The sequence below is a fragment of the Heloderma suspectum genome, chromosome 3, assembly GCF_057233095.1.
Source record: "Heloderma suspectum isolate Gila_16-S chromosome 3, 16-S_ref, whole genome shotgun sequence".
Classification (NCBI taxonomy): domain Eukaryota; kingdom Metazoa; phylum Chordata; class Lepidosauria; order Squamata; family Helodermatidae; genus Heloderma; species Heloderma suspectum.
In genome coordinates, this window is record NC_139460.1 from 207,103,183 (window position 1) to 207,128,536 (window position 25,354).

General features: G+C 44.7%; 1 protein-coding gene across 1 annotated transcript in view; it reads right to left on the reverse strand.

Annotated features, from left to right (window-relative positions):
* Positions 1 to 25,354, reverse strand: part of TMEM26 (transmembrane protein 26) — a 38,776-nt gene that overhangs the window by 11,508 nt on the left and 1,914 nt on the right. The window contains exons 2-3 of the mRNA XM_084845362.1: positions 10,555 to 10,633; positions 919 to 996 (exon numbers count right to left, since the gene is read on the reverse strand). Coding sequence (XP_084701488.1) covers positions 919 to 996; positions 10,555 to 10,633 — 157 coding nt within the window. The remainder of the gene's footprint in view (positions 1 to 918; positions 997 to 10,554; positions 10,634 to 25,354) is intronic.

Here is a 25,354-nt window from a genome sequence, read left to right on the forward strand (position 1 = left end):
TCTAGCTCATTATTGCCAGCTCTGACTGACAGTGGCCCTTAATCACCAAGCCCTAGCTTGACAGAGGCTAGCAGCTGATCCACGTGAATTAAGAGACTGACACAACTCAGTTGTTTTGGTGGATTCTTTTTTTAGACATATTGGGCTGATGTGGATGTTTAACACCATAGTTTAGTGTTAAGGTAATGAGGCTAACCTCCCTGTGGGATCATGTACTCCCTGTGGGATCACGTACTCCCCACTCCTCTAGCATGGCCACAAGGAGGCATTAAGAAGCTTTAGTTTCCATTTTAGATTAACTACACCTTGCCTTGTTATCCAAACCTGGACAAGCTGGTAGAAACAAGCCAACTTCAAAGCAAAATTTGAGAAGCTGCCTTGTTTTCACTAACCATAGTTGAGATTAACCATAGTTAACTAAGGTTATCTTAACTATGGTTAAGATGACACACAAAACTGGGGTCAGTTTAAAGTGGAAGCTTTGGATCTCCTCATGGCTGCACTGGAAGGTGAATGAGAGTGCTAGAAACTGGTGTGAGGCTAGTCTAGTGATTTAGCACAGGGATGAGCCCTCCAGATGTTTTGGCCTACAGCTCCCATCATGCCTCACTACTGGCTATCCTAGTTAAGGCTGATGGGAGTTGTAGGCCAAAACACCTGGAGAGCCACGAGTTGCCCACCCCTGACTTACTGTTATGTCCAAACACAGCCATTCATACTCCCTTTGTGTGGCATTACCTGCCACAGCACTGTTGCATAACTGAAGGACATTTGTTTATTTGGGCCTTTGAGAAGAGCTCACACAATTGATTACAAAACACTATTTGCAGCAACAGAATTCAAGCAATCCAGATATTTTCATTTCAAGAATGAACTAGACTGTCCTTTCATGAGCCAGCTAAACAAAAACCACCTCACCTTCTCTAGTATGTGTGTGGTCTCACTTATGTTTTTTTCACTGATATTCTGCACAGGCTGTTCCTCGTTGGGGCAATCCTACAATAAAAATAAAATTCATTAAAAGTAATAGCCGCCTCTGTTTCTGCATAGGCATTAGTTAAAATAACTTACAGTGTCAACACAGTTCATTTAACTCGACCACAAAAGAGCTTTGCCCTATTTTCTCCCAACTAATCATGTGCAACTAACTGGGCCCACACACGTGGCTTCACATTCCTGTCTGTATCAAAAGATGCATCCAGCCAGTTCAACGGGGAGTGGATGTGCACTGCATGTGAAAGCCTCACTCTTTCTCTATGGACCAGGATCCACTGCTGGATCAGGAGAGAGGTATTGGGCTTTGAACTAAGCGTCCATCCTAAAACTATCTGGAAGGTCATAAATACCACCCAAGGCTATGTGGCATTCTAGTTCACAACAAGTTCCAGGATTGCTGTTCCTTCCCCCGCCCGCATAGCCACCACACACACACACACCCTCACCATTGTATTTATTTGAACAATTAATCCCAACATTGATCCAAAGAGTGCTAAATCATCCCAATAATCCCTATCCCTTGATAGGAGCCCCTAACACTGTTGGGCTGGCTGAGGCAACAGACAAGATGGCACCTCTCCTTATTCCATGTACCAAAGCTGAACAGACTAGCAGTTGAATCTTACTTCAACACCGGCCAACAGAACAGCAGCCTCCACTGCACCTGAGGGCCACAGGCTAGCTTAGGTGGGTCATGGCAGACTACATGGCATGCACAGCTCTGTCCTCCAAAAGCTTGCCACCAGTCCTTGCCCCCAAGCATCTGCCAGCTGAGGCAGTCACCTCACTCTGCCTCATAGTAGAGCTGGTCCTGCATAAGAGTCAGCCATGGAACTGTAGCATTTTGTCAGCACCACACAGCTGAGGAAAATATATGAACCAGTATGCCTGGCTCTCTTATTGCTGCTGATAATTGACCATCCCTTTTGTGTTCCCTTCATGGGTTTTTAAAATTGTCCTTAATGTTGTCGTTGTTAGCCACCTTGGTAGCCTTTAAGAAATGGAAACATACCAGGGCATATTTTGGAGGGATGGACTATTTAATGGATTAAAAAAAAAAAACATGAGAAAGAAGGAAAAAGGAAAGAAGTGGGGGAAGCAAACAAGGAAAACAAGGTGGGGTAGCAGGAGGAATGCAGAAGTACCTTTATGACAACAATAAGAAGACCAGATCAGTAGCTAATGAACACGATCAGATACTATCTCACATTTGTACCAGAGATTGTTGAAACCAGCACATCTGACTAAAGCAGGATATACTTCAGATTAATTAATTGCCCACATAAATAAATAAGCCAGGCCTCAGTTTGTGGCAAATGAGCCATGTTCAGCTTGCCACAAGCAAGGCCCTGCCACTAGGCCAGTGGACTGCAGGGTGCAAGACTGGGGCCTTGAACTCCAGAACACCCCCAAACAAACCCATAAACTGGTGTCGGAAGCGCCTTTCCCCTCTCCCTCTAGCTTGGCCCCGCTAAGCACCACAGCAGCCAGCTGGGCAAGCCTGAAAGCCCCACAGTGCAGCATTTTAAAAGAGAACTTTTTTTTAACTTACAGTTTGAACCAATCGGGCACTGCCCTTGGGGGATACCACCAATGAGGACGCAGGAGCGGCATAAAGACTGTCCCTTCGCTGTTTCTTTGCCCTCGTTGGCCCTGTCCCCACAAAGGCAGCGTCTGATTGGTTCAGATCTCTCCTACTCAAAATGTAAGTTAAAAAAAAATAGTTTTAAAATGGCATGCCAGGTTAAAAGGAGAAGCTGCTGCTGGTGCCAGTTTTTTTGGTTTTTTTAAGGGAAGTAAGGAGAGAGACTGCATTGGCTGTGGTGGTAGCCGGTCTGGCTGTGGGGGGTGGGGGGTATCTGGCGGCAGCAGTGTCGACAGCACCAGCTGGAAGGATATGGTGGCGGCAGCGGCTGTGTGGATCTGGCAGAGGGTTGGCAGTGGCGGCAGCAGCAGCAGCTGCAAGGGTCTGGCAGCGGCGGCAGCGGGGGGGTCTGATGGTGGTGGAGGGTCTCATAGCAGTGGAGGGGGGCAGGAAAGTAACTTGCTCAGGGCCCCTCAAAGCTAGCTGCACCCTTGCACTAGGCCATTGGCTTTGTGAATTCAGATGTATCACAAAAAGGTGAAACGGCAGTAATAATCATCAAAGATGTGCAACGGGGGCTATGGGCCCCTTCTCTTACGTTTTTGGCAAGGGGAATTGCTGTACTCTGACCCCTTTCTGCGCTGCTCAGGTAAAATGAGAAGCCCCAAACCGTGTGGCAGAAGCCTATGTTGCAGCTGCTCCCCTGATCCAGCATTGCCCCCGTTTTCAGAGGAGCAACACTGGGGCCACCGCATAGGCTCCTCCCTCAGGGCTTCTCATATTGCACGCACGAAAGAGCCACAGTGCAACAGCTCACTTGGCATAAACATGATATGGGAAAGGCCCCTGTAAATCACTTCAGAATATTAAGGTGTGAGATATAGATATATGTGCCTAACTCATAGATTGTGAGGGAAGACAATGAAGTTCTTTGAATGTAGGACAACAATCCCTCTGTGACCCCCCCCCCCCAAGTAGGGTTAAAAATTGAGTTTGACTCTCACTTGACTTGCTAATTATTTGCCTAGAGGAGACCATAAAAATCTGAAGTGGAAAACTGGATGTGATTCTTCAAACTATCTTCCTAATAATCTCTCATTTCTGGCCAATAAAAAAGGTAACTCCAGAATTTTTACTGAGTTGTAATCAACAGAAGATTTTGTTCCTATCATGTTTCTTCCAAACAGAACAGATGGTCTGCAGTGCAACTCATTTCTCTCTCACCCTTTTAATGTTTGCATGCAATGTGCTTTGCAAATGAGACAGATGCCTAAAGCTAAGAGACTTAGGGTGCAATCCTATGCATGTTGAGACAGAAAAAAGCCCTTCAACTCCCAGCATGCCCCAGCCAGCATGGCTGGCTGGGGCATGCTGGGAATTGTAGGACGTTTTTCTGTCTCAACATGCGTAGGTTTGTGCCGTTCAGCTGCAATCCTATGCCCACTTACCTGAGAGTAAGCCCCATTAAATTCAGTGGGACTTACTTTTGAGTAGACATGTATAGGACTTCGCTGCTAGGCTGGACGCTTACCTGGGAATAAGCCCCATTGAATAGAGTGGGACTTACTTCTGATTGAATACGCATAGGATTGTGCTGTCTAGCTCTGACCAAGAAGTCTCCCGTCCAAATCTCAATGTTGCCATAGATTCACTAGGTAACCTTAGACAAGCAGCCATTTCTCAGTCTCCTCTCCCCATCTTCAATAATGGGATGATAGTTCCTTCCACTGATTTCGATAGGGCTAACAGCACAATCTCACATGTCTGCTCAGAAGTATTAATTGAGTTCATTGGAGCTTACTCCGAAGTAAGTGGGTATAGGATTTCAGCCTTGGCCACAACTTACTTTGGCTCTAACTTAATGTGTTGGATGCGGACTGTGTGTTATCAAGTCTGTGTGCAAACAGATGCTACTCAATACATTACTGCCAATGTTCTTAGATGAGCTGGGCACCAGGACCGGGCATGACTGAATGTGTTGAATAAATGCACTTTCATATATATATATATATGAATGTTACTTTGTGTGTTGTTCAGATCATTGAGACATGCATCTGCTGACCAGCTTCAAGAAGGGTTGTGGAAGAACATCTCTCTGTGTCAGCTGTTTACTCTTGCTTTAGTAAGTAAAGAGACTTGGAGAATACCGAATTTAGCCATTCTACAGTGGGACTCTGCACTAGAGGAAAAGAATTTTATACCACCAGAAGCTTGGACTTTATTCTTTCTGAGTTCATTCCTTCCATTTACTAGGTAAAGCTACCCAATTTGGCTTCAGCTGCTTTTTTTAAAAAAATCTAGAATAACATCTAAAATGCTTTAATATAAAGACTACCTGTCTCTATGGTCCACCAGTAAAAGGACCCCATGCACTTCACCTAGGATGGAAAACACTTCTAACAGCAGCTGGATTTTCAGATTGGAGGCTTCAAAATTTTCCCCTTTCTTTCTCCCAGCAGCCCTGTGTGGCAGCTGCAGGTCCTTAGAACCATCCCATGACCTGCAGATACCAGCTTTAGAAGACTGAATTTCCTCAGGACCACATTATGGCAGGACAAGGTTAAGTTTCCTCTCCATGCCTGCTCTGATCCATTGATCAGTTTTGGATTTTAGATTGCGATTGCATTGCCAGACACAAACCAATTACACAGTCGTTAGTTATATCTTCAGATATGTTTTATCCTGCATCTTTTTTTTTCTCTTTGTGACTGTATTATATAGTGGCTGGGTGTGGGTTGTTGAATCATGGGTTGTTTGTTGAACTGTGGATTAGTGTGTTGTCCGAACCCAGGACATTTTCTGCAGAGTGGTTTGTTAACCACGTAGTGTGGCTTGTTAACCACCCTGAACAACCCAACAACAAACCATGGGTTCGCAAAGTGGCTTGTTCAAGAAAAATAAACCATACTGCATGGTTAACAAGCCACCCTGCAGAAAATGTCCTGGGTTCGGACAGCATGCTAACCCATGGTTCAAAACAACCCACACTCAACCACTGAGTGTGGGTTAGCATGTTGTGTGAATCCAGCCAGTGTGTTACCAAACCAAAGTGCAATGAAGCAGATTAATTGTACAGTAAAACCCTCTTCACCTGTCATTCATGTGGAAGGCTTTCCCACGTAGGAGGAAGAATGGAGTTGTACAGCTGAGCTAAAGACCTGCCTTCCCCCCAGTGTTTGTACATGGTCATGGAGCATGGACATCTGAAGAGGAATACTGAGGCATAACTCATGGGGTAGGATTAGTTCAGTCAGTCTTGCAATGCCAGGGGCAGAACCTAAAGTGCAGCCTTTCACTCCTCCTTCTACACATGAGGCTTCCAAACAATGAACATTTGAAGAGAGCGTAACAGAACATACATGGGGCTGCCTTTGAACACTGTTCAGAAACTTCAGCTGGTCCAGAATGCTGTGGCCAGACTGCTGACCAGGGCCGATTACAGGGAGCACATGACTCCCTTGTTGCAGCAGCTTCACTGGATACCGATCTGTTTTTGGGCAGAATTCACAGTGCTGGTTATGACCTATAATTAAAGCTCTATATGGCTTGGGACCAGGCTACCTGAAAGATCACCTTCTCCCATATGAGCCTGCCCAGACCTTAATTTCTTCTAGAGAAGCCCATCTTTCGAGACCATCACAATTAGAGATGCATTTGGGGGTGGGGGGACAGGAGAGAGGGCCTTTTTGGTGGCCGCTCCCAGGCTGTGGAACTCCCTCCAAAAGGAGTTTTAGTCTGTTGTTTTAGTCTACTTTAAATTGTTTTTGTAAGCCACCTTCAGTGCCATTTTTTGGTAGAAACGCAGGGTATAAATCAAATGAATAAATAAATACAATTTATTTTATATCATTGAATATTATCCTGTGTGTCCTGTGTGTGGGTATGTAGATAGATAGATAGATAGATAGATAGATAGATAGATAGATAGATAGATAGATACAGTATCCAATGCTGGAAATTTGCTGTCTCTAAACACACTGCAGTAGCAGGAACATCATCTAGTACAACAGGAAACTAGAGCTTGCTAGTGCAACCTAGGAAACTAGCTGAAACTACCACTTTTGGAACAGGACAAGTCAGCAGAGCTCCCTTCTGAGAAATCCACTGACTTGTCCCATTCCGGAAGTAGTCATTTCAGTTAGTTTCCTGTTGCGCTAGAGGACATTCCTGCTAGCGTAGTGGCAGTATATATGTTTGCCAGCAAAAGCTATGCAGTAGACTTGATTCATTCATGAGGTTATAAAAATGTTCCCTTTTCTTCCCCTCCCTCTTTTTTTATTATTAATAATATGGCAGATAAATGTTTAAACATATAATAAATGAGCCTTGCATACACAATGAAATATCCCAAACCACAATTCTCACAATAAACCATGTGGGGTGGGGGTCTCCACATGTTCAGTAGCTCATGAAAAAGCAAACTCTTATCCCTGATTTTTCCAAAACAAAACACATTCATGCCATAGCACTGATTCTAGCTTCTCTGAGTTTAATAAGACATTAAACCCCAGTAAATGCAATATCTCATGCTCTGACTAGCCAGTTTCTAACATCTGGCTTCTTTCAGAGTCTGGCTATATATATTTAGTTGCCTGCCAATAATAAGTATTTCATAGAATCCCATGGCATAGCTTCCTCCTTGTCTCCTGGTCAGGGCAGGCCTACGCAGGACAGGTGTGGGGATTATCATGATGAGTTCCTGCACTTCAAGATTTACCACTATACAATTGCTGCTCACTTGTCTGCCCTTTCTCTCTGCATAGTAGGCACAGAGAGCAAAAGTGGGCAGCTCCAGGGAGGAGGAGAGGGGCTCACTGAGGGGGATCTTGCCCAAGCTCCCTTCCCCACAACAGGAGCTGGCACTGAACAAAATGTCAAGCCTTCCCTCATTGATCTAGTGCAAGCCTTTCTTCCCAAACAACCCAGGCCCCAACCTCAGATAGATTCAGGTTTTATTCAATGATATGCCAAGGATAAGAGTTTTGGGCCAGGAAGTAGAAAGCTGTCATGGCCACAACCAGTGACCCAGCCGCTGACTCAGAGGAGAGCTCTATCATATTCCTGGCCCTGAGTATTGACTGGGACATGGATGATCTAGAAGATGTGGGGTTCTCAAGCTCACCAGTCCCAAGGATATCTGAAGATCCATCTAGGGTTGAACAGATGATGACTCCAGTGTTGAAGGAGTCATCATTCCCTCTCCAATGGGAATCCAGAAAGCAGCTGTCCACTGAAATCCCCCATCAGCCAGTCTAAGCCCTCTGAAGAACAGCCTCATCAATTGCCTAAGACCCTGGCAGTCACCTATTCTCCCTTACCTGAGACACAAACAGACTCACACAACCTCCAAAGGAGTGCTAGATCACATTCATCAGGGATGAGGTGGGACTTGAGATAGGCTTCAAAGCCAGCACCACTAGATAGGGCTCAGTTCTGCTCTGGATGTTATTGCAACAAGTTATTTGCCCACAAGTAATCCCCAGTCCTGCAGACCTTGAAACCACCTGACTCCCTCATTTGTTTCCCCTAAATAACCTTCCCTGGCTTCAGCATGGATTTCTAGATTCAGTCCCAAACACCTATTGCCTCCTGTTTGCCTCGACCCCTTGCCCTTGGGCTTTGGTCAGCCAAGAGAGAACAGAAACCCAGTTTTAACTTTTTGTAATTCCATCATATCCCTCAGTGAAAGTTGACAAATCACTACCTCACAGGGTTGTTGGGAGGATGAATTAGACGAGAACTCTTACAACACAAGGCTGCATGAGTACTGCTATGTCCCTGGGCAAGCAGTGAGTGGTGTGTCAGCTTGGGGCACAGGTGGATCCTATGTGGCAAGACAGGAGGCTAAAACACCTCCACCCCATTGCTCTCTTTCCCTCACCTCCAACACCCAGTACAGCACAGCTGTCTGCAGAAACCAACAGATACATGCACATCAGTTCTGCTAAATGAACATATTTCTTCATTTCTCAGAATTTAAAATCATTTTGTGAACTATTTACCAAGGTTTGTGAACCATTTATAAAGACAAGCAACACTCTGGACTTGCAACCTTTTCATAAATCAATAAGAGAGCAACCCTATGGTGCCGGGGTGAGCATCCCAGGGACCTTTGGATAGTTTGGATTCCGCCCTCTGAAGTCAAAGACAGTGCTCTAACCTCGGAACAGGGGGTGAGAGATCCGACACCCTGACCCTCGCAGCTGGCACAGAGAGAACACCACCAGCTGCTCCTCTGAGGTTGGAAACTCAACCTCGGAGAGGGGGGAAGGGGCGTTCTGGTGGGAGGGGAGGAGCCCAGAGAAGCCAGGATATGATATATCCTGGGCCTCCTCCACCCTCCTTCCCGCCCCCTTCAAAGTGCCCTCGCTAGATGGGCTGAAAGGCCTGCCTAGCGAGAAAGCAAAGAACGGAGGGTGTGGAAGCAAAGATTACCTCCGACGCTTCTCCTGCCCTGCCAGCATTAGCATGGCCGGGCAGAGGAATCTCCAAGTTTGGAGGCTTCCGAGCAGCAAGGGCGCAATCAGTAGGATTCTACCTCAAACTGTCTGGCTAGGGCTGCAATTCTTTCTTTGGAGCTCAGTCCCATTGAACTCATTGGGAATTATTTCCAAGGAAGCATGCCTGGGATTGTAGCTGTCCTGTGAATGCAGAAGAACAGCTCTCTCTTTTGGCCCTCAATAGTTCTTTAGGGCCAAATCAGACACTAAAGTAAGACTAGCAGCTTCATCTCTTTTTCATTTTTACTCTAGAGTTGGTGCAGGGGGCCTGATCTGGATTGGGACCCATGTGTGTGTGTGTGTATTAGGGTATTTTAACCCTTTCCCCCTGCTAGGGCCCAGTCCAGATTGGGGCCCCTTTGCCTAATCTAAAACTGAAAAAAAAGATGCAGCTGCTAGATACAGATTTAAAGCAAGGTCTGTTCTGGCCTGCATGTCTTAAAATAGATGGTGACCTGCATAATGCATTCAATCATACATAACTACAGCTGCCATCCTATATGTACTTACTTAGCTGGGAGTAAGCCCCACTGAAATAATTTCTAAGTAAACAACCATAGGATTGTACTGTAATTTTCCTGTTTGTGTGACCTCAGTGTATTGGTCCAAACATTCATGTAATGTCACACAATTATGTACTAGGCTTTTACTGCAGTATCGAATGTAAAGTGTAAATGAGGCATGACAATGAGCAAGGGAAATGACATTAATGTAATCATAGCTGGTCATGTATAATAAAACAGGAAAAGAAGAAATGTAAATGAAACACAAATTGCCATTTTTAATGGTACTCTAACAAGTGATGGTGTATGAAAATCTCTCTGTGAAGTCTAGCATGCTATTGAGAGATGGATTACATTTTCAATGATATGGTACAACTTGTGCGCAAATGTCTTTCCAGTTTGGTAACCCTTTTAACTCATTCTGGGTGAAACAGTAGGTCTGCACCTGCAACCTGTTACTGGTGTGGTTTATCACCCAATAATACTGTCGATATCACTTGGAAGATAATAAAAACTTCAGAAATATTTCTAATTTGCCATTTGATCCACTTATAGCTCCTTTCTATAACCAAGTCTCTGGGCTTTGCAACCTGTATGGATCATGCAAATTGAGCATCTTTGCATAATTTCTTTTATTCCACATCATGCATTTGGCCAGAATTCTATTTTATAAGATTTATTATTTGCCTACTTTGTTCTCGGTTTCTTAAAGGCGAGTCAATAAATACAAGTGTCCTGAGTCTAGGGCTCGTTGACCCAAAATGTTTTCATACCTCAGAAAGAAAATCCAAATTCTTCCCTCTGAATTAAAAAAAATACAATACTTAATTAAATAACTGGCAAATTTGCTATCCTTTAATGGCACCCCAAATTTGCTGCCTGAAGCAGCTTGACTCGCTTTGGCACTTGGTCACACCAGCCCCATCTGTATCCATCTATATCCATCATATGTCGTAAAAATCAACAATACCTGATTCTCAAGATGAAGCTCCAGAAGCCACAATGAGGGTACTATGCTAATCAGATAGATAAATATTGCTGGTGAAAACCTGGGAAGGAATAAAAAGAAACTGGGTTTACCACTCATAGCAACAGTTGCATAGCCCATCAGTTTCCTTTGTCAAAACACTGAAGAAATAAATTGAATAATAGTGAATACCATATCTATACTAATAAAAGAGGACAATGAAACCTATACATCTGAAACTTGGCATGCCTAGTAAGAATATGCTAGGGATGTGCACCTCAGAGATTTTTCAAATGCAATAATTAAGAGAGCAATCCTATGTCCCCTAGACAGCGTCTTGGGAACATAGGATTTTTCATTTTCCTGGCTCTGCGCTTGAAGACAGGGCTCAGAGCTCAGAGCCAGCAAACCTCACTCCCCTGCCCCCCATAGCCAGCACGGAAAGAACCGTGCTGGCTGCCTCTGCGCTCAGTAAATAGAGTGCAGAGATGGGGGGAAAGAGGAACTCCTGCAGGCAGGGAAGGGAGGAGGCCCCTTTCCTGTCACTGCACCAGCCTCCTTCCTTCCCCCTCCCCAAAGCCTCCGCTAGACAGGCAAAATAAAATGCAGCATTGGTGGTGCAAAGTGCCTCCCTCTCTGCATAGGGTACTCATAAGCCCCCAGGTTTGGGAGCTTATGAGTACCCAGGGCACAACCTAAATTTAATTAATTTAGTGCGCAATCCTAGGCATGTTTAGACAGAAAAAAGTCCTACAACTCCCAGCATTCCCCAGCTACCATGGCTAGCTGGGGAATGCTGGGAGTTGTAGGACTTTTTTCTGTCTAAACACGCCTAGGATTGTGCCTTTAAATGTGCCTGTTGTGTTTGAAGTCTGCAGTACCACCTCCAGTCATTAGGGGGCAGACGTCCCTAACAAGCACATCCTTTGGTGTTGACATGGTTTGAGGGCAAGGAGTGGAGAGGAGTCTGAAGGTTAGAGTTATAATGCTGCCCCCACCTGCGGTGGGGCAGCCCCCCACCTCAGGGGAATGGAATCGCCAGATCCCTCCCTCAGGGAGCTATAGGGGTGCAGCATAGCAGGGGCTGTGCCTAGGGGTGCCAGCAGGCGTAGCACCTCTCAGGTGGAACAGACAATATGTGTCCACCTCTGACAGCTGTGTAGGTTTGCTTGAAGGCTTTGCTGTATGAAACAAAGGGCTATTCCAACTCATGCAAAGCCAGGTGCATTTGCTAGCGGAATATAAAGAAACAGGGGGATTCAATTTCCATTTTGACCAATGCAAATACATCGTAATTACCCCCCTCATATGCTATATATAGGCTTGGGAGAAAAACGAGGAAAATTTGTGTGGGGAATTTTTTTAAGTCTCCAAAATCCTCTGGGGAAAAATTGGGTTTTCTGTTGTTGTTTTCAGGCCTTCACATCTCTAGCTATATATTTGATTATGCTTAATCTAGGGCTATAATGAAACAGCCCCCAAATATCATGGCCCTATTCTCGTTGGAGGGGGCTTGTGCCAAAATTTGCCCCTTACCTTTTGCAGCAGTGGTTGGGACTTCATCTTTAATATAGCTATAGATATACGTTTAAAAAACCTTTTCTCTGCCACATCAGTGGCAACACAACCCTGCTTTTGGTGGGCTGGCCATAATTTCCTTTATCCCAAATGACTCTGACACAGCATAATTCCTGGGGTAGCTTGCAGAAAAACCATCGTGGTTGCCGCAAAAACATGGCAGTGTTTTGTTGCAGTTGCCATGCTTCTTTCTCATAATGCCCTGGAATGATACTGCATCCAGATCGGTTAAAGGAAGTTTGGCTGGCCCATAGAGAGCAGAGCTGTGTTGCTGCAGCTACAGGAGCTAGTAATATAAAGTTCTTTTTGAAATTTAAAAAAAAATTGAAGAAGCTGTCCTGGTTACCTAATGGTAGGCAGAGTTCAACATAGACCCCTCCTGAAAGACATCAAATTCTCTCTCTCTCATTCTCTCTCTCTCTCACACACACATACACTCTTAATCAAATGTTTGGAGAATCCTTGTCCCACCCCTATTTGTTGTAAATATTCAAGGCTTCTTAGCGCCAGACTACACATGGAATAAAAATGACTTGGTAGACTCCTGAGGTGGCAAAATGGGCTGGCTGAACCCACTTCAAACTGCTGTTGGAGGATACCGTTTTTGAATGCTCCTCCAGGTAAAAAACGAAAACAAAACTCCCTACAAAAAGTAATTTAGCATTTCATGCACAAAGACTGTGGTCCATCCCTCTCCCTGCAGTGTTACTTTTCTACTGAGAGTTTTAACAAAAATGTGACAGCTGCTCTTGAAGTCTGAAATGGTAGCGCCCATTCTCCTCCTCAAGAATTCCACTACCTCATTTCCATGCTGTCATGGAAGACTCTTAGACTGAATACTTAGCAAGAAGGCAGCCATATTGTTTTCTCCAAAATGAGAACCAAAGATCAAAAGTGAAAGCTCAGCTCAATCCAAATTAAAATAGCTAAGGATAGTGCCACCACATGACTAAACCAAATAATGATTATTTCTCCACACATCACCTCTTGTGTAGATCCAGCCTCAATTAAGACATTTCTAACGACATTTTCTTTGAGGGAAGCTGGATTATGTATGGCAAGCCCTTTGAAATAAACTATATTCTACAAAGCTACTATCAGAGGAAAGTATGATTTACCACACTGAATATGCCATGCTCCTTGACATTTTGTCAATTTGGTATCTTAACCAAGAATTTTTTTATTTCTTGGTTAAGAAATTTAATAAATAAACAAACAAACAAACATTAGGCATCCTGAGAAACAGGCATTTTTATTTGTTTTAGAGAAATCAAATTCCTAGAGCTTATGGTCTCACAGAGTAGCGTGGAAACACCTGGGGTGGTAGTAGCACTCCCCCATGTTCAATGAGGATAAGACTCAGTAATAATCTGTATGATGCCATGCCCCGTGGTGTAATGGTACTTATCATGACAGTCCCCTTAGCCACACCCCAAGGAAAGTCCTAAAATGGAGGCAGCTGCGTTGATCCATATCAACAAGCCAGTCCTAGTTTTCCTCTCCGCTGGGAGCAGGCCTTTTGTAAAACTAATGGGTCTTAATTGCCCAATCAAGACCCCCCCCCCAATACTTTGCATTACAACAGGGATATCTCACAACTATACATTGTTCCTGAGAAAATTTATTCTCCCACACAGACGCCCAACTGCTGTGAGGATTCCAGCTAAGCTCAGAGGAAACAGGGAATTCTGAGGGGGGGGGGTGGCAGTTGACATCAGCATCCCTGCTAATCAAAAAATGCCAGTGCTGTGTCCCTGCAAAGCCTGCTCCACTACACCACTGGCCATGTCCCTCTCTCATATGAAACTTCCCACGCATTATGGTTTATAGGAGCGGCCCTGCTTCTGAGCTTTATCTATCCATAAAGTAAAACCTGCTAGAGCATGGAACAGGATGTTCTCTGCTATGGAAGCTCAAAAATTAGTTCCCATAAGAAGCCAAGCTGCATTCAGCCTAACAAGCAATGCTCATAAAAACATGTTATTAGTATACGTTTACGATTTAGTTTTTTTGTTTTTACTTGGATGTGGTTTGATTTTGGTGTTACCTGTTTTATGCAATTTTTACTTTAAACTTGATGGCATTGCTTGTATTCTATGGGTTGGGAGGGACCAGCCTTGGTCACACTTAGAATAGACCCATTGAAATCAATGGGGCATACATTAGTCACAACGTCTTCAACTATGACTAAGTCTGGATCCAACCATATGCTTTTTGCAAGATTGATTTATATTTACTGTGCGGGCTGGTTTGGCGCTTAGAAGGAAACGCAGTTTACAAATTAATGACTATCTCCTATACCCACAAGTCAGCTAATTCCAGTCTCTAAGGGCTTTTTTATGTGAAGCTTTTAACCCACCCATTTACCAAGGTTTCTGCTTCCGCATTCCTTGTAGGGTTAAGATCGGCTCCTTTATACATGTTTTTTTCCAAGGGTTTTCTTTCTCTGCCTTTCTACAACCATTGGTGGTGCTGTGATATAGCAGAATTACACAAACGCTAGGTAGTGCTGTGGTATAGCGGAAAAGCACAAATACACTAGGGTTTCATGCCACCATTCACAGGTATAGCAGACTTTCCTCGTTAGGAAAAAAAAAAGCTAAAATGGTTGCAAGCAACAGGAAAGGCCCTGGAGGATTATGACATCAGGTAAAGCACCCGCAAACTATTGTGAGTGAGGAATCAAGAGCGCACAATAAATGCCTCATGGAGAAAGACTCTAAGTTAGGGGCAGGGAACCACTTTCAGCCCAAAGACAAGATTTGATTTTGGAGACGCTACTGGGGGGGAGGCACATTCCAGTGGTGGGCAGGGCCAAAGAGAAAAGGGGCAGGGCCAGAAATAAAAAAATACCACCAGTTCCTAGTTAAAAGCTCTTACTTTAATAACTAAGCCTTAGGAGAGGCATTTCACCTTTTACTGTGGGGAAAAACTGCACAAAAGCAGGGAAACCAATTGGTGGTTAGGGGAAAGAAGCTGGGACCACAGGAAGAGGGAGGGAAACTTGGAGAGCGGGACTGGGACCCCAGGAAGGCTGGATTAGGTTGAGGCTGCACTGCTGCTCTAAGTCATGGCCACCTTCCCTTCCCCAGGTGCAGTGACTAGAGGGGGCCTCCCTCCCCCAATTTTCTCTACCCCCTCCTAAATTTTTTACAAACAACTAATTAGATTTATTACAGAAATTTTAGAAAACCAACAAGAAAGACTTTTTCTTCTTAAAAGTACAGATACTATTATTTGGGGGGGCAGTGCCACAGAGGAATCTGCCCAGATATTCCTAATGGTACATGCAATTGAGGCTATATCTGAGATGAAGGACTATTTGGACTCATGTGAACAGTTGCACATACTTTTTAAGAAGGGGCATGCTGCTCAGAATTATAAAGGCAGTTCTTGAAAATGCCTGTTAGGTCATCAATAGACTGAACACTTGGATTCAGTTACAGTTATACATTCAGATAAAGAATTCATTCTTTCTACACCCAAATTAATCGGTGCATCTTCTCCTTGTGAAAAAATGTGTCATCTAAAAACGGAAGCTATTGGATTGCTCAGTCAGATCCATAGTCTTTCTTTTCCTTTTCTTGATGAAATTATGCCCAAAGTGCTGGGATATCTTAAACCTGTAACATCACTAAGAAGAAGAAAAATCTGGATATCGAGGCAGCATTAAAACCTGTAGACTGTATTGGGAGGCAGTTGCAAGTTATGCAAAATGATACTGCTTTCAGCAAGAATTTTGAAGCGGCCAAGAAAGCATGTGAATCTGCTGACCATAAAGCACCACGAAAATGTTTTCGTAAACTACCTTAGCCTTCAGGAAAACTGATAAACTCAGAGCACTGATAAGTACGATTCCATGGCAGAAAAACCTAACAGGAAGAGAAGTTCAAGAGGTGTGTGGGGGGGATGCTTTTCAAATTTGCAGATGACACAAAATTGGGTGGGACAGCTAATATCTTAGAAGACAGAAACAACATTAAAAATGATCTTAGAAGACTGAGCAGAAAATAACATAATGAAATGTAACTGACAAGTGCAAAGTTCTTCATTTAGGAAAAAGGAAATAAAATGCACAAGTGTAAGCTGGCAGTAGTACGTGTAAAAAGGATCTTGGTGTTCAAAGGCTGAATATGAGTCAGCAGTGTGATACGAGTCAGCAGGCTGTAAAAAAGGCAAATGCAATTTTAGGTTGCATAGAAGTACAGTTCCAAAATCACAGGAAGTGATATTCTACTCTACTCTGCGCTGGTCAGGTCTCACTTCAAATACCACGTCCAGTTCTGGACACCACACTTTAAGGGTTCAGATAAATTGGAATGAGTTCAGAGAAGGGCAACAAAGATAATCAGGGGACTGGAAACTAAGTCCTGCAAGGAAAGACTGAAGGAACTTGAAGGGTATATTTAGCCTTGAGAAGAGAAGATTAAGGGGCGGAGAGGGATATGATAGCACTTTTCAAGTACCTAATGGGTTGTCACACAGAAGAGGGACACAACCTGTTATCTTCCATCCAAGACTGTAGGATATGAAATAACAGGCTTAAGTTACAGGAAGGCAGGTTTGGGTTGTACATCAGGGCAAACTTCCTAATGGTCAGAGCAGTCAGACAATGGAACAAACTGCCTAGGAAAGCGGTGGGCTCTCTGTCGCTGGAGGTATTCAAGCAAAGACTGGGCAGCCATCTGTCAGGGATGCTTTCCTGGAATGAGCAGGGGGTTGGACTCGATGGCCTAAATGGCCCCTTCCAACTCTGTGATTCTGTGATAAAAATATTCCTGCTGTAGCTTATTCTTGATTTTCTACTGGGGTGTTATTCTTGATTTTTTACCTTTTTTGTTAATAGGTGGCAAGAACCATAACAATTGTTGAAGTTGCTTAGTGAAAATGTTTGAATATACATAAATTGCCGTATGGCTGCAAAAATAAGGGATGGATAGAAACAGTTAATGGTTTTGTCTTTTACAAGGACTGCAGACCAGGAAAACCGTCCCCCTACTTTTTTGGCACCTCCCCCCAAATCTTTAGGCTCGCTACAGGCCTCCCATAGTCCTTGCCCTCAGCCACCAGCTCTTGCTGAAGCTTTTCAGCTGAAGGTCAGAAGCACAACAAGTAGTACCAAATCAGCATATGCAAAATATCTTCAACTTAGCACACACAGAAAATTCGTTTGGGGCAGTCAAACTCAACTGCCAACAGAATAAGTCCGGTACGCTGCCCCTCTCCAGTGTCTGCTTGCATAAGCAAGACTGCAGGTGTGCCAGTGGGGAGGGGGCTAGACAAACGGGGAGGGGTGAAACAGGCCTGACAAGTGTCTGCTCCCTTGCATCGCTTGGGCATTTAAAGGCATAGTGCAGATCTTCAGATTGCAACTTCAGTTACCTGCTAAAGTGGCACCTGATAAGCGAAGTTTGGAAACCTCTTGCGCTTTTAACTTCAGAATTATCCTAACGTTCCTTTTCTTAATTTAAAAAAGGGGGCGGAGAGGAGGAGAAAGAAAAGACATTGACCACTTATTATCTCTCTCAACATACTAATATTTTTTTCAGCAGTCTTTCAATAAGGAGGCAATCAACTGTGCCTGTATCCAACTGGTGAAAATATAAAGCAGGTGTACAAACTGAGAAACAGTTGTGGCAGGGAAGACACGTTTTGCAAGCTCAGCTAGAGACACTGCACTGGGATGGCTATATTCCCACTAGGACTTCAGCATATGGAAAATTGTTCCAGCTGGCCTGCTGCTGCTGATGATCTAATGAAGCTGCCTTTAGCCAACTGACTTTGGCTTGAACCCTCTCTTCTAAGAAGGCGCCTTGAGAAAACATTCTTGTCAGCCCCACTACATGCCTTCTTCCCAGGCTCTGTCATTAAAAATGAATACATCACAATCCCTCTCTAGCCATTCCATTAAGGAAGTGATGAGAAATAAAGACATAACTAACACATACACAGAGAGAGAGAGAGAGAGAGAGAAGGCATTGTGGTTGCCTTTTGGTGGGAGGTGGAGAGAGGGTTCATAGGTTGCAGGAGCACAGAGTACACAAAGACTTTGCACACACACTCACAGACACACCAACTGCCCCGTTGGGTCGCTCTCAGTGGCAGCTTGGTCAACCAGCATCATGGTGGGGCCCAGTTTGATTCCTACCTAATGCAGCCATTCACTTAACATGGGAGAAGATTAAAACGCTGCACTCAGAAATACTGTTGGGTTGGAGGCTACCCTGGTTTATCCTGGTTTACCCAACTGCTTTATCCAACTCTCTTTACCCTGGTTTATCCAACCCTCTCAGACACATAATACGTTGTGCCCCTTTTCTGTTTATTTTATCCCACATAATTTAGATGGTTAGCTTTGGGGAGGAATGCACAGCATTTCTGGTTCCAAGAGCCAATCTAGTGTTGCCTGGGGGCCACATATGTGTGCACACATGCACACGTGCACACACACACAAGGAGCGGGCTGTTTCGGGACTGCTAATTTCTCACTGCCACTAGCAGCAGGAAAGCAGCTATCTGGACAGCTTTGGGGTCACTGGGAGAGCGGGGAGTCAGCCTCTCGCTGATCAAGACTGCTGTTCTACTAGCACTGCTAATAGAAGCACAAGAACAGAACTTTTCCCCCTACAGACCAGCTGATCAGTGGGGAAAAGTGGGTGGAGCATCTGCAGGCTGGCAGGCCACAGAGGGAGCAGAGGAGAGCCACGTGTGGTCCATGGATCATGGACTGTGCACCCTGGCTCTGGGTATCAGGCCTGTTCCTCCCCTCATAGCTCCACCCTGAGTTCCATATCTTAGTCAGACTAGAGTGTGACTAAGCATGTGACGACTCAGGAGGTGGTGTGTGGGTGTGTGGATATGTATGTCAGGGTATGATTAAAAGGCATGATAGATAGAGAGACAGACAGATAGACAGACAGACAGATGTGTGTGCGTGTGCATGTGTGTGTGTGCATGCATGTGTGTGTATATGTTGAACTGTACAGCTGCAATGGAGTTTGTCTACACTGACCACAATCCAATAGTCACACAGGTTTTACTGAAAATACAGGGATTTAAGTTTGTTTTTCAACTGTGTACTGGATTTCAGCTTTTGGCTTGAACTTCGATGATGCAAGTAAGTCATTCCAGATATGAAGCCAAGACCTCCCGAGCATTTGCCAAACAACACGATCAAAATAATAGTAACCACAACAACAACGACGATGATGATGATGATAACATGGTCAAATAGAAGGCCTAAAGCAATGTATTGAAAGACACATTCAGACTGGCTAAGGATGGGCAGGCAATTTGATATCACACTGAAATTATAGTATCAAGGCCAGTGAGAGAAAGTGAATTCAGATAACGAGTGGATCAAATGTGACCTTGAGGATTGGCCAAAGCACTTGAAAGGATGTATGTCTCCTGGGATGAAAAAGCCACATTTTTTAATTTTGCTCCAGTGTTTTTTTATTTTATTTTATTTTATTTACAGTATTTGTATACCACTCCACATCCAAAGACCTCGGAGCAGTGAACAGCAGACAGGATAAGAATAAAAACACCATGTTAAAAAAAAATTAAAAAGAAAAGAAACAAGAGTTCTGATAAAACCAAATTTAATCAACCATGGCCGGTCATTCAAGGAAGGCATCCTGAAATAACAATGTTTTCAGGAGGTGTCAAAAACAATACAACATTGGTGCCTGCCTGACCTCCAAAGGCAGGGAATTCCACAGGAAGAGGGCCACCACACTGAAGGCTCTTTTCCTGGTGGGCTCCAACTGGGCCACGGGTCCATATGGAACCACAAGGAACATGCCCTCTGATGCTCAGTGACCAGGCTAATGGAAAAGGCATCTCTCAAGTATCCTGGTCCCAAGTTGTTTAGGGCTTTGTACACTAGTACACCAGTGCACAATTTTTCACAATTTTTATCACAGGAAACACTTTCCACACCACCTTGTCAGCTGAGGAACTCCTGAGATCTGCCATGGGATCTTTGCATATTGCAGAGGACTCTGGGAAACGTTCTAGGGTTCATTCCAGGGTCACATCATTGCCCTGCTTCCTTTCCACCCGCCCACCATGGTGCTGATAGCAGCTTCAGAAGGAGGATTTAGAGTGGGAAAAAGTCGAGTGAGGCAAGGTTCAAACACCCACTCCTGGAGCATCACTTCCCTAATATTCAAGGCAGCCACATGGAACTGCTGAGTAGAAAAAAATATTAAAATATTAACTAAGCATGGGAGGTCCTAATTACAGATCTTTTGGGTCACTTCTAGATTGGCCTCAGCTTCAGGGGTGGCCCTACCATTAGCAGAATGAGGCAGCCACTTTGGGCAGAACATCCTGAAGGGTAGGGAAGAACAGCAAGGTGTTGCTGAACTGGGTGCACCACACAGCCTGCCCCACACAGTCCAAGGTAGCCTGCTACCCTCAGGTGCAGTGGAGGATGCTATCCCATTGCGGGTGCTGAACAGAAATTCAACTGCCAATCCAGTTCGCTTCTGCACATGACACGGGGAGGTGGGCGCCATTTTGTCCACGTCAGACAGCAAAATGTCTTGGGCCGACCCTGCTTCATTTGTAGAATTAGGCTCACCCAATGCAAAGAACGGGGCTGTATCTTTAATGATTGTGTATAAGAAATCTGGCCCAATGTGGAGAACCTTGTTGGCATCGGCCCAAGAACCTTGGCCACTGGCTGTATAAATTGACTGAAGTTAGTGAGAAGTTAGTGTGATGGGACAAGAAGGGAATAGAAGGCCTGAACTAGTTTACACCCCAATGTTCTAAGTAGGATGATCAGAAGCAACGGGCAGCAGGGCTTACAGGACCGGCCCTACCATTAAGCAGAGTAAGGCAGCCACCTCAGGCATTAGACATTGGGGAGCGGTGGCAGCAGCCCCTAGGCTGTTCTTCCTGAGTCCTGAGCCAGCACCCAGCAGCAGGAATGCTTGCTTGCTGCTGGCATAGGTTGGCTGTCTGTCTTACCTAGTCACCTTCTCCCAAGACGTCGCAGAAACACTGGGAAGGTCCCTGACCAACCGAGCAGAGAACAGTGGTGTAGTGGAGCCAGAGCCAACAGGGACGCAGCACTGACACCTTTTTCTTTGCAGGGATGCTGACATCATCTGTGTCTGAACCACCCAGAGAACTTCAGCTATTGGGTTGTATAGAAACCCAATTCATTTGCCACCACCCTCAGAATTCCCTGTTCCCTCTGAGCTTAGCTGCAATCCTCACAGTAGCTGTGGTAAAATGACTTTTCCCAGCAACAATATATTGTTCCTTGTTGTAATGTAAAGTATTTTGGGGTGGCCTGGCCTTGAATGGGCAATTAAGACCCACTGACTTTGCCAAAGACCTGCTCCTAGCCGATGAAACAACCTAGAACTGGATTGTTGATAATGGATCAATGCAGCTGCCTGCAATTTTAGACACTCCTTGGGCACATGGCTATGAGGATTGTCATGATGAGTGCCTGCACGTCAAAACTGACCACTACATCACTGGCAGACAGAAAGGCAGGAAGCCAGGCGACGCACTCCAGTGAGCATCGTGGGTGTACATACATTGCTCAGTTCACATGCCACATGCTAGACGAGCTGCCACTGCTGCATTACAGCATTTGTTGGAGAGAGCAGCAAGCAGAATAGTCAGGCAGAGTAGTGGAGTGGGTGAGCAGGGGTGAGATCCTGAGGACAGAAATGTATCTGTTATGCAGCCTGTCATGCATGCCCTAAGCTGGCTTGCTGCCCTCAGATGTAGTAAAGGGCGCTGTCCCATCATCTGTGTTGAAGTAAAACTGTCTGGTCAGACATTTTCTGTACATGGAATGGGGAAGAGCTAGAGATGTTGGAGGAATCCATTTGGGGGTGGTGGAGCTCGATGAGTTTTGGTCAGCTCGTCCCCCCAGACTTTGATCTATTTTCTGCTAACTGGCCCAACTCTCTGCAGTGAGTCGGGCCATTTAGTGGATTTCCCATGGTTTTTAATTTGCCAAATTACAACTGTAATTTGTGCAAATTTCTGTAATTTGCACAAATTGAGCAAAGTACAGCCACAATTTGTGCAAATTGTGCAAAGTAGGGCCACAATGTGCACAAATTATGCATATTTTAACAAATTTTGGCTGCCGTTTGCACAAAGTATGCCTGCAACATGCACATCTCGCACAAATTTGCACAAATTGCAGCTGAAATTTGCACAAATGTCTTGTGATCACCAGCAAAACCAAAAATACAAGACAAGTCCTGGAGCTTGGGGAAAACCCGCAGCTCAGCTTGCAAATGCAAGCCAGGTCAGGTGTGAAGCGGAGGTCTATTGAGCCAAAAAAGGGCCAGATTTCCAAGGGACAGACAGCTCTAGGGAGAGCCATCTTGTCCTGTGCCCCAGGCAGCAAAATAGGGTGGCCAAATGTCCTCTTTTACAGAGGACAGTCCTCTATTTGAAGCGATGCCAGAGGACTGTCCTCTATTTTGAAGGTCTCCTCTGTTTGAAGTCCAGTCCAAGTCTGGTTTAAACATAAAGCACCATCAGAAGGGAGCTGTGAGAGCTGGACTATAAGGAAGGCTGAGCGCTGAAGAATTGATGCTTTTGAACTGTGGTTTTGGAGAAGACTCTTACGAGTCCCCTGGACTGCAAAGAGGTCAAATCAGTCAATCCTAAAGGAAATCAACCCTGACCGCTCATTGAAGGACAGATACTGAAGCTGAAGCTCAAATATTTTGGCCACCTAATGCGAAGAGAAAACTCACTGGAAAAGACCCTGATGCTGGGAAAGATTGAAGGCAAAAGGAGAAGGGGATGGCAGAGGATGAGATGGCTAGATAGCATCACCGATGCAATGAATATGAACTTGAGCACACTCCGGGAGAGAGTGGAGGACAGGAAGGCCTGGCGTGCTATGGTCCATGGGGTCACAAAGAGCCGGACACGACTTAACAACTGAACAACAACAACCATCAGAAGGGAGAGCCCAAAGGCCTTGAAATTGCCCCTCAATAGCATCTGGACAGCAGACTGACCAAGGCACACAGGCTACCTAGTCACAGTCTTCCACATTATGATGAGGTACAATGTATGTCTATTTAATTTATAATAATTATTTCTAAATGTCCATCTTTCTATATAAAAGAATATAACATTTCATGCAAATCTGTGTCCTCTTTTGTCCTCCTTTTTGGGGTGATGTGTTTCCTCATTTTTGGGTGATTCGGAAGTGGCTACTCTACAGTAAACTTTCAAAAAAAAGGGCAGGGGGGATTTGTGCCCTTGAAACGCAGACTTAATAAATTGGCCTGGCCCATAAGTATAGTAACTCTGTGTATAAAATCAGTGAATCTGACAGTGATATAGAGTAGTATCCAATGTTAGGCCTATGTTGAGTAGACACACTGAGATGAATTGGACTTAAGATAGTCATGACAAACTTAGGTCCATTTATTGCAATGGGTCTACTCTACGTAGGACAAACATTAGACACTACCCATAGAATACAGAAACACTGAATGGAATATAGGCTTGCCTCTCATACCTAAGGGGCACCCCTGTTCTCTCTGCAGAAACAATGTGCCATTTCCTCATCCCTGCAGGATTTTCCCCTTTGGGTCCTGTGAAGGGCTGCAGAAGACCTACAAATGTGTGGGCTCATGGATGGGTGAAGCCTTTGGGGCAGGGCCAGTCCTCGCCTAGGCTGAAATTCTTCATAGGATCATATTTCAGGGACTCAGAAGTGGGTGAAAAGATCTGCCTGTTGTATCGGACAAAAAATTATGGTGTCTTGCAAGTTTTATAAAGCAGCATAGGGCCAGTTTCCAAAGATACACCCAAGTACTAAGACACTATTTTCATTTTTGGGGAGTGAAGTCAGAGAAGCAACGTGTCAGCCAATGGCATGACATATGCATCACTGGCAAGGACCGTACGCATTTCACTGAGGCTCGAGGAAAGACAGTTAATTGGCCACATATGTTAAGTTTTCCCCTAAAGCCTGAACGAGAAAAACTTTAATAAAAATGAAAGTTGAGAGTCTAGCTTGCTTAGATCAGTGCTCGTGAATCTTTTTTTCCAACCTGGAAAAATCTTAACCTGCAACACAGGGCCTAGTTTAATATTTTAGGGTATCTTTTTATCCTCCTCCTTTCTCTCTCTGTTTCTGTCCTTCTCTCTGGGCTTTGTTCACACATACATGTATGTACGTACGTATGTATGTATGTATTTCTTACATTTCTGAACCACCCAATAGCCAAAGCTCTCTGGGCAGTTCACAACAATTAATTCCACAGCAGGTGGACATTCACCACTTACATCTAGCAGGGGCATGCATCGCATGTGTGTCTACAGTGGCTTTGCTGAATTAGCCATCAGATAGATAGATAGATAGATAGATAGATAGATAGATAGATAGATTTTAAGATTATTATTGTATCATCTTGCCTCAGGAATACAAGGGAGTATTTCAGCGGAGTCAGCTCACCCATTTAGTTGTGCATTATCAAGTGCTGTGAGAAAACGAGAGATGTGGAAGCATGTGTGAACTACTCCCCTCTCTGTCCCGTGGCCCCCAAACCCTTTTTTATTGTTTACAAAAGCAGCTGGTGGCAGTGCAATTCCCTCCCCACATCCCATGTAGGGTGCAACCTAGCTTTGGCATATGACCCACTCGCTCCACTTTCCCCAGCTCGGTGTCCTCCAGATGTGTTGGATTACAAATGTATCACCAGGGCGCCAGGTGGGATGGCTGAGCTAGCGGAAAACCAATGAAGTAAGAGGAGGGCAAGAAATATTACCACTGTTGCTACGCCAGACCTCACACAAAGGCAGACTGAGCACTGTAACCATTTGGCCTATTCTAGCTCTAGACATGCACTTTGACTGATTCATTCTGTTAATGAATCATTTGGGACACAGGCAGAAGTCAAATCCAGGGGAGGCTGGTGGCTCCAGTTTTAGTGGGGCATGCAATCTGCTGTGGGTTTCCAACAGAACCAGTCAAAACTCTAAGGAGCTATCCAAGGTGCTGGGCCCATTTTGGGGATAGGGCTCAGCACCATAGATAGCTTCTTTAGAGTTCTTGCTCATTCTGACTGAAAGCCAGAGCAGATTTACAGCCCCACTGAAATAGAAACCACCAGCCTCCACTGGTCAAATCTTCTTTCATGTGTGGGCTTTCTCTTGCCACTGTAGGAGAATGGCTGTTCTTGTGAACTGCTGTCCTCTGCTTTGATTTGAG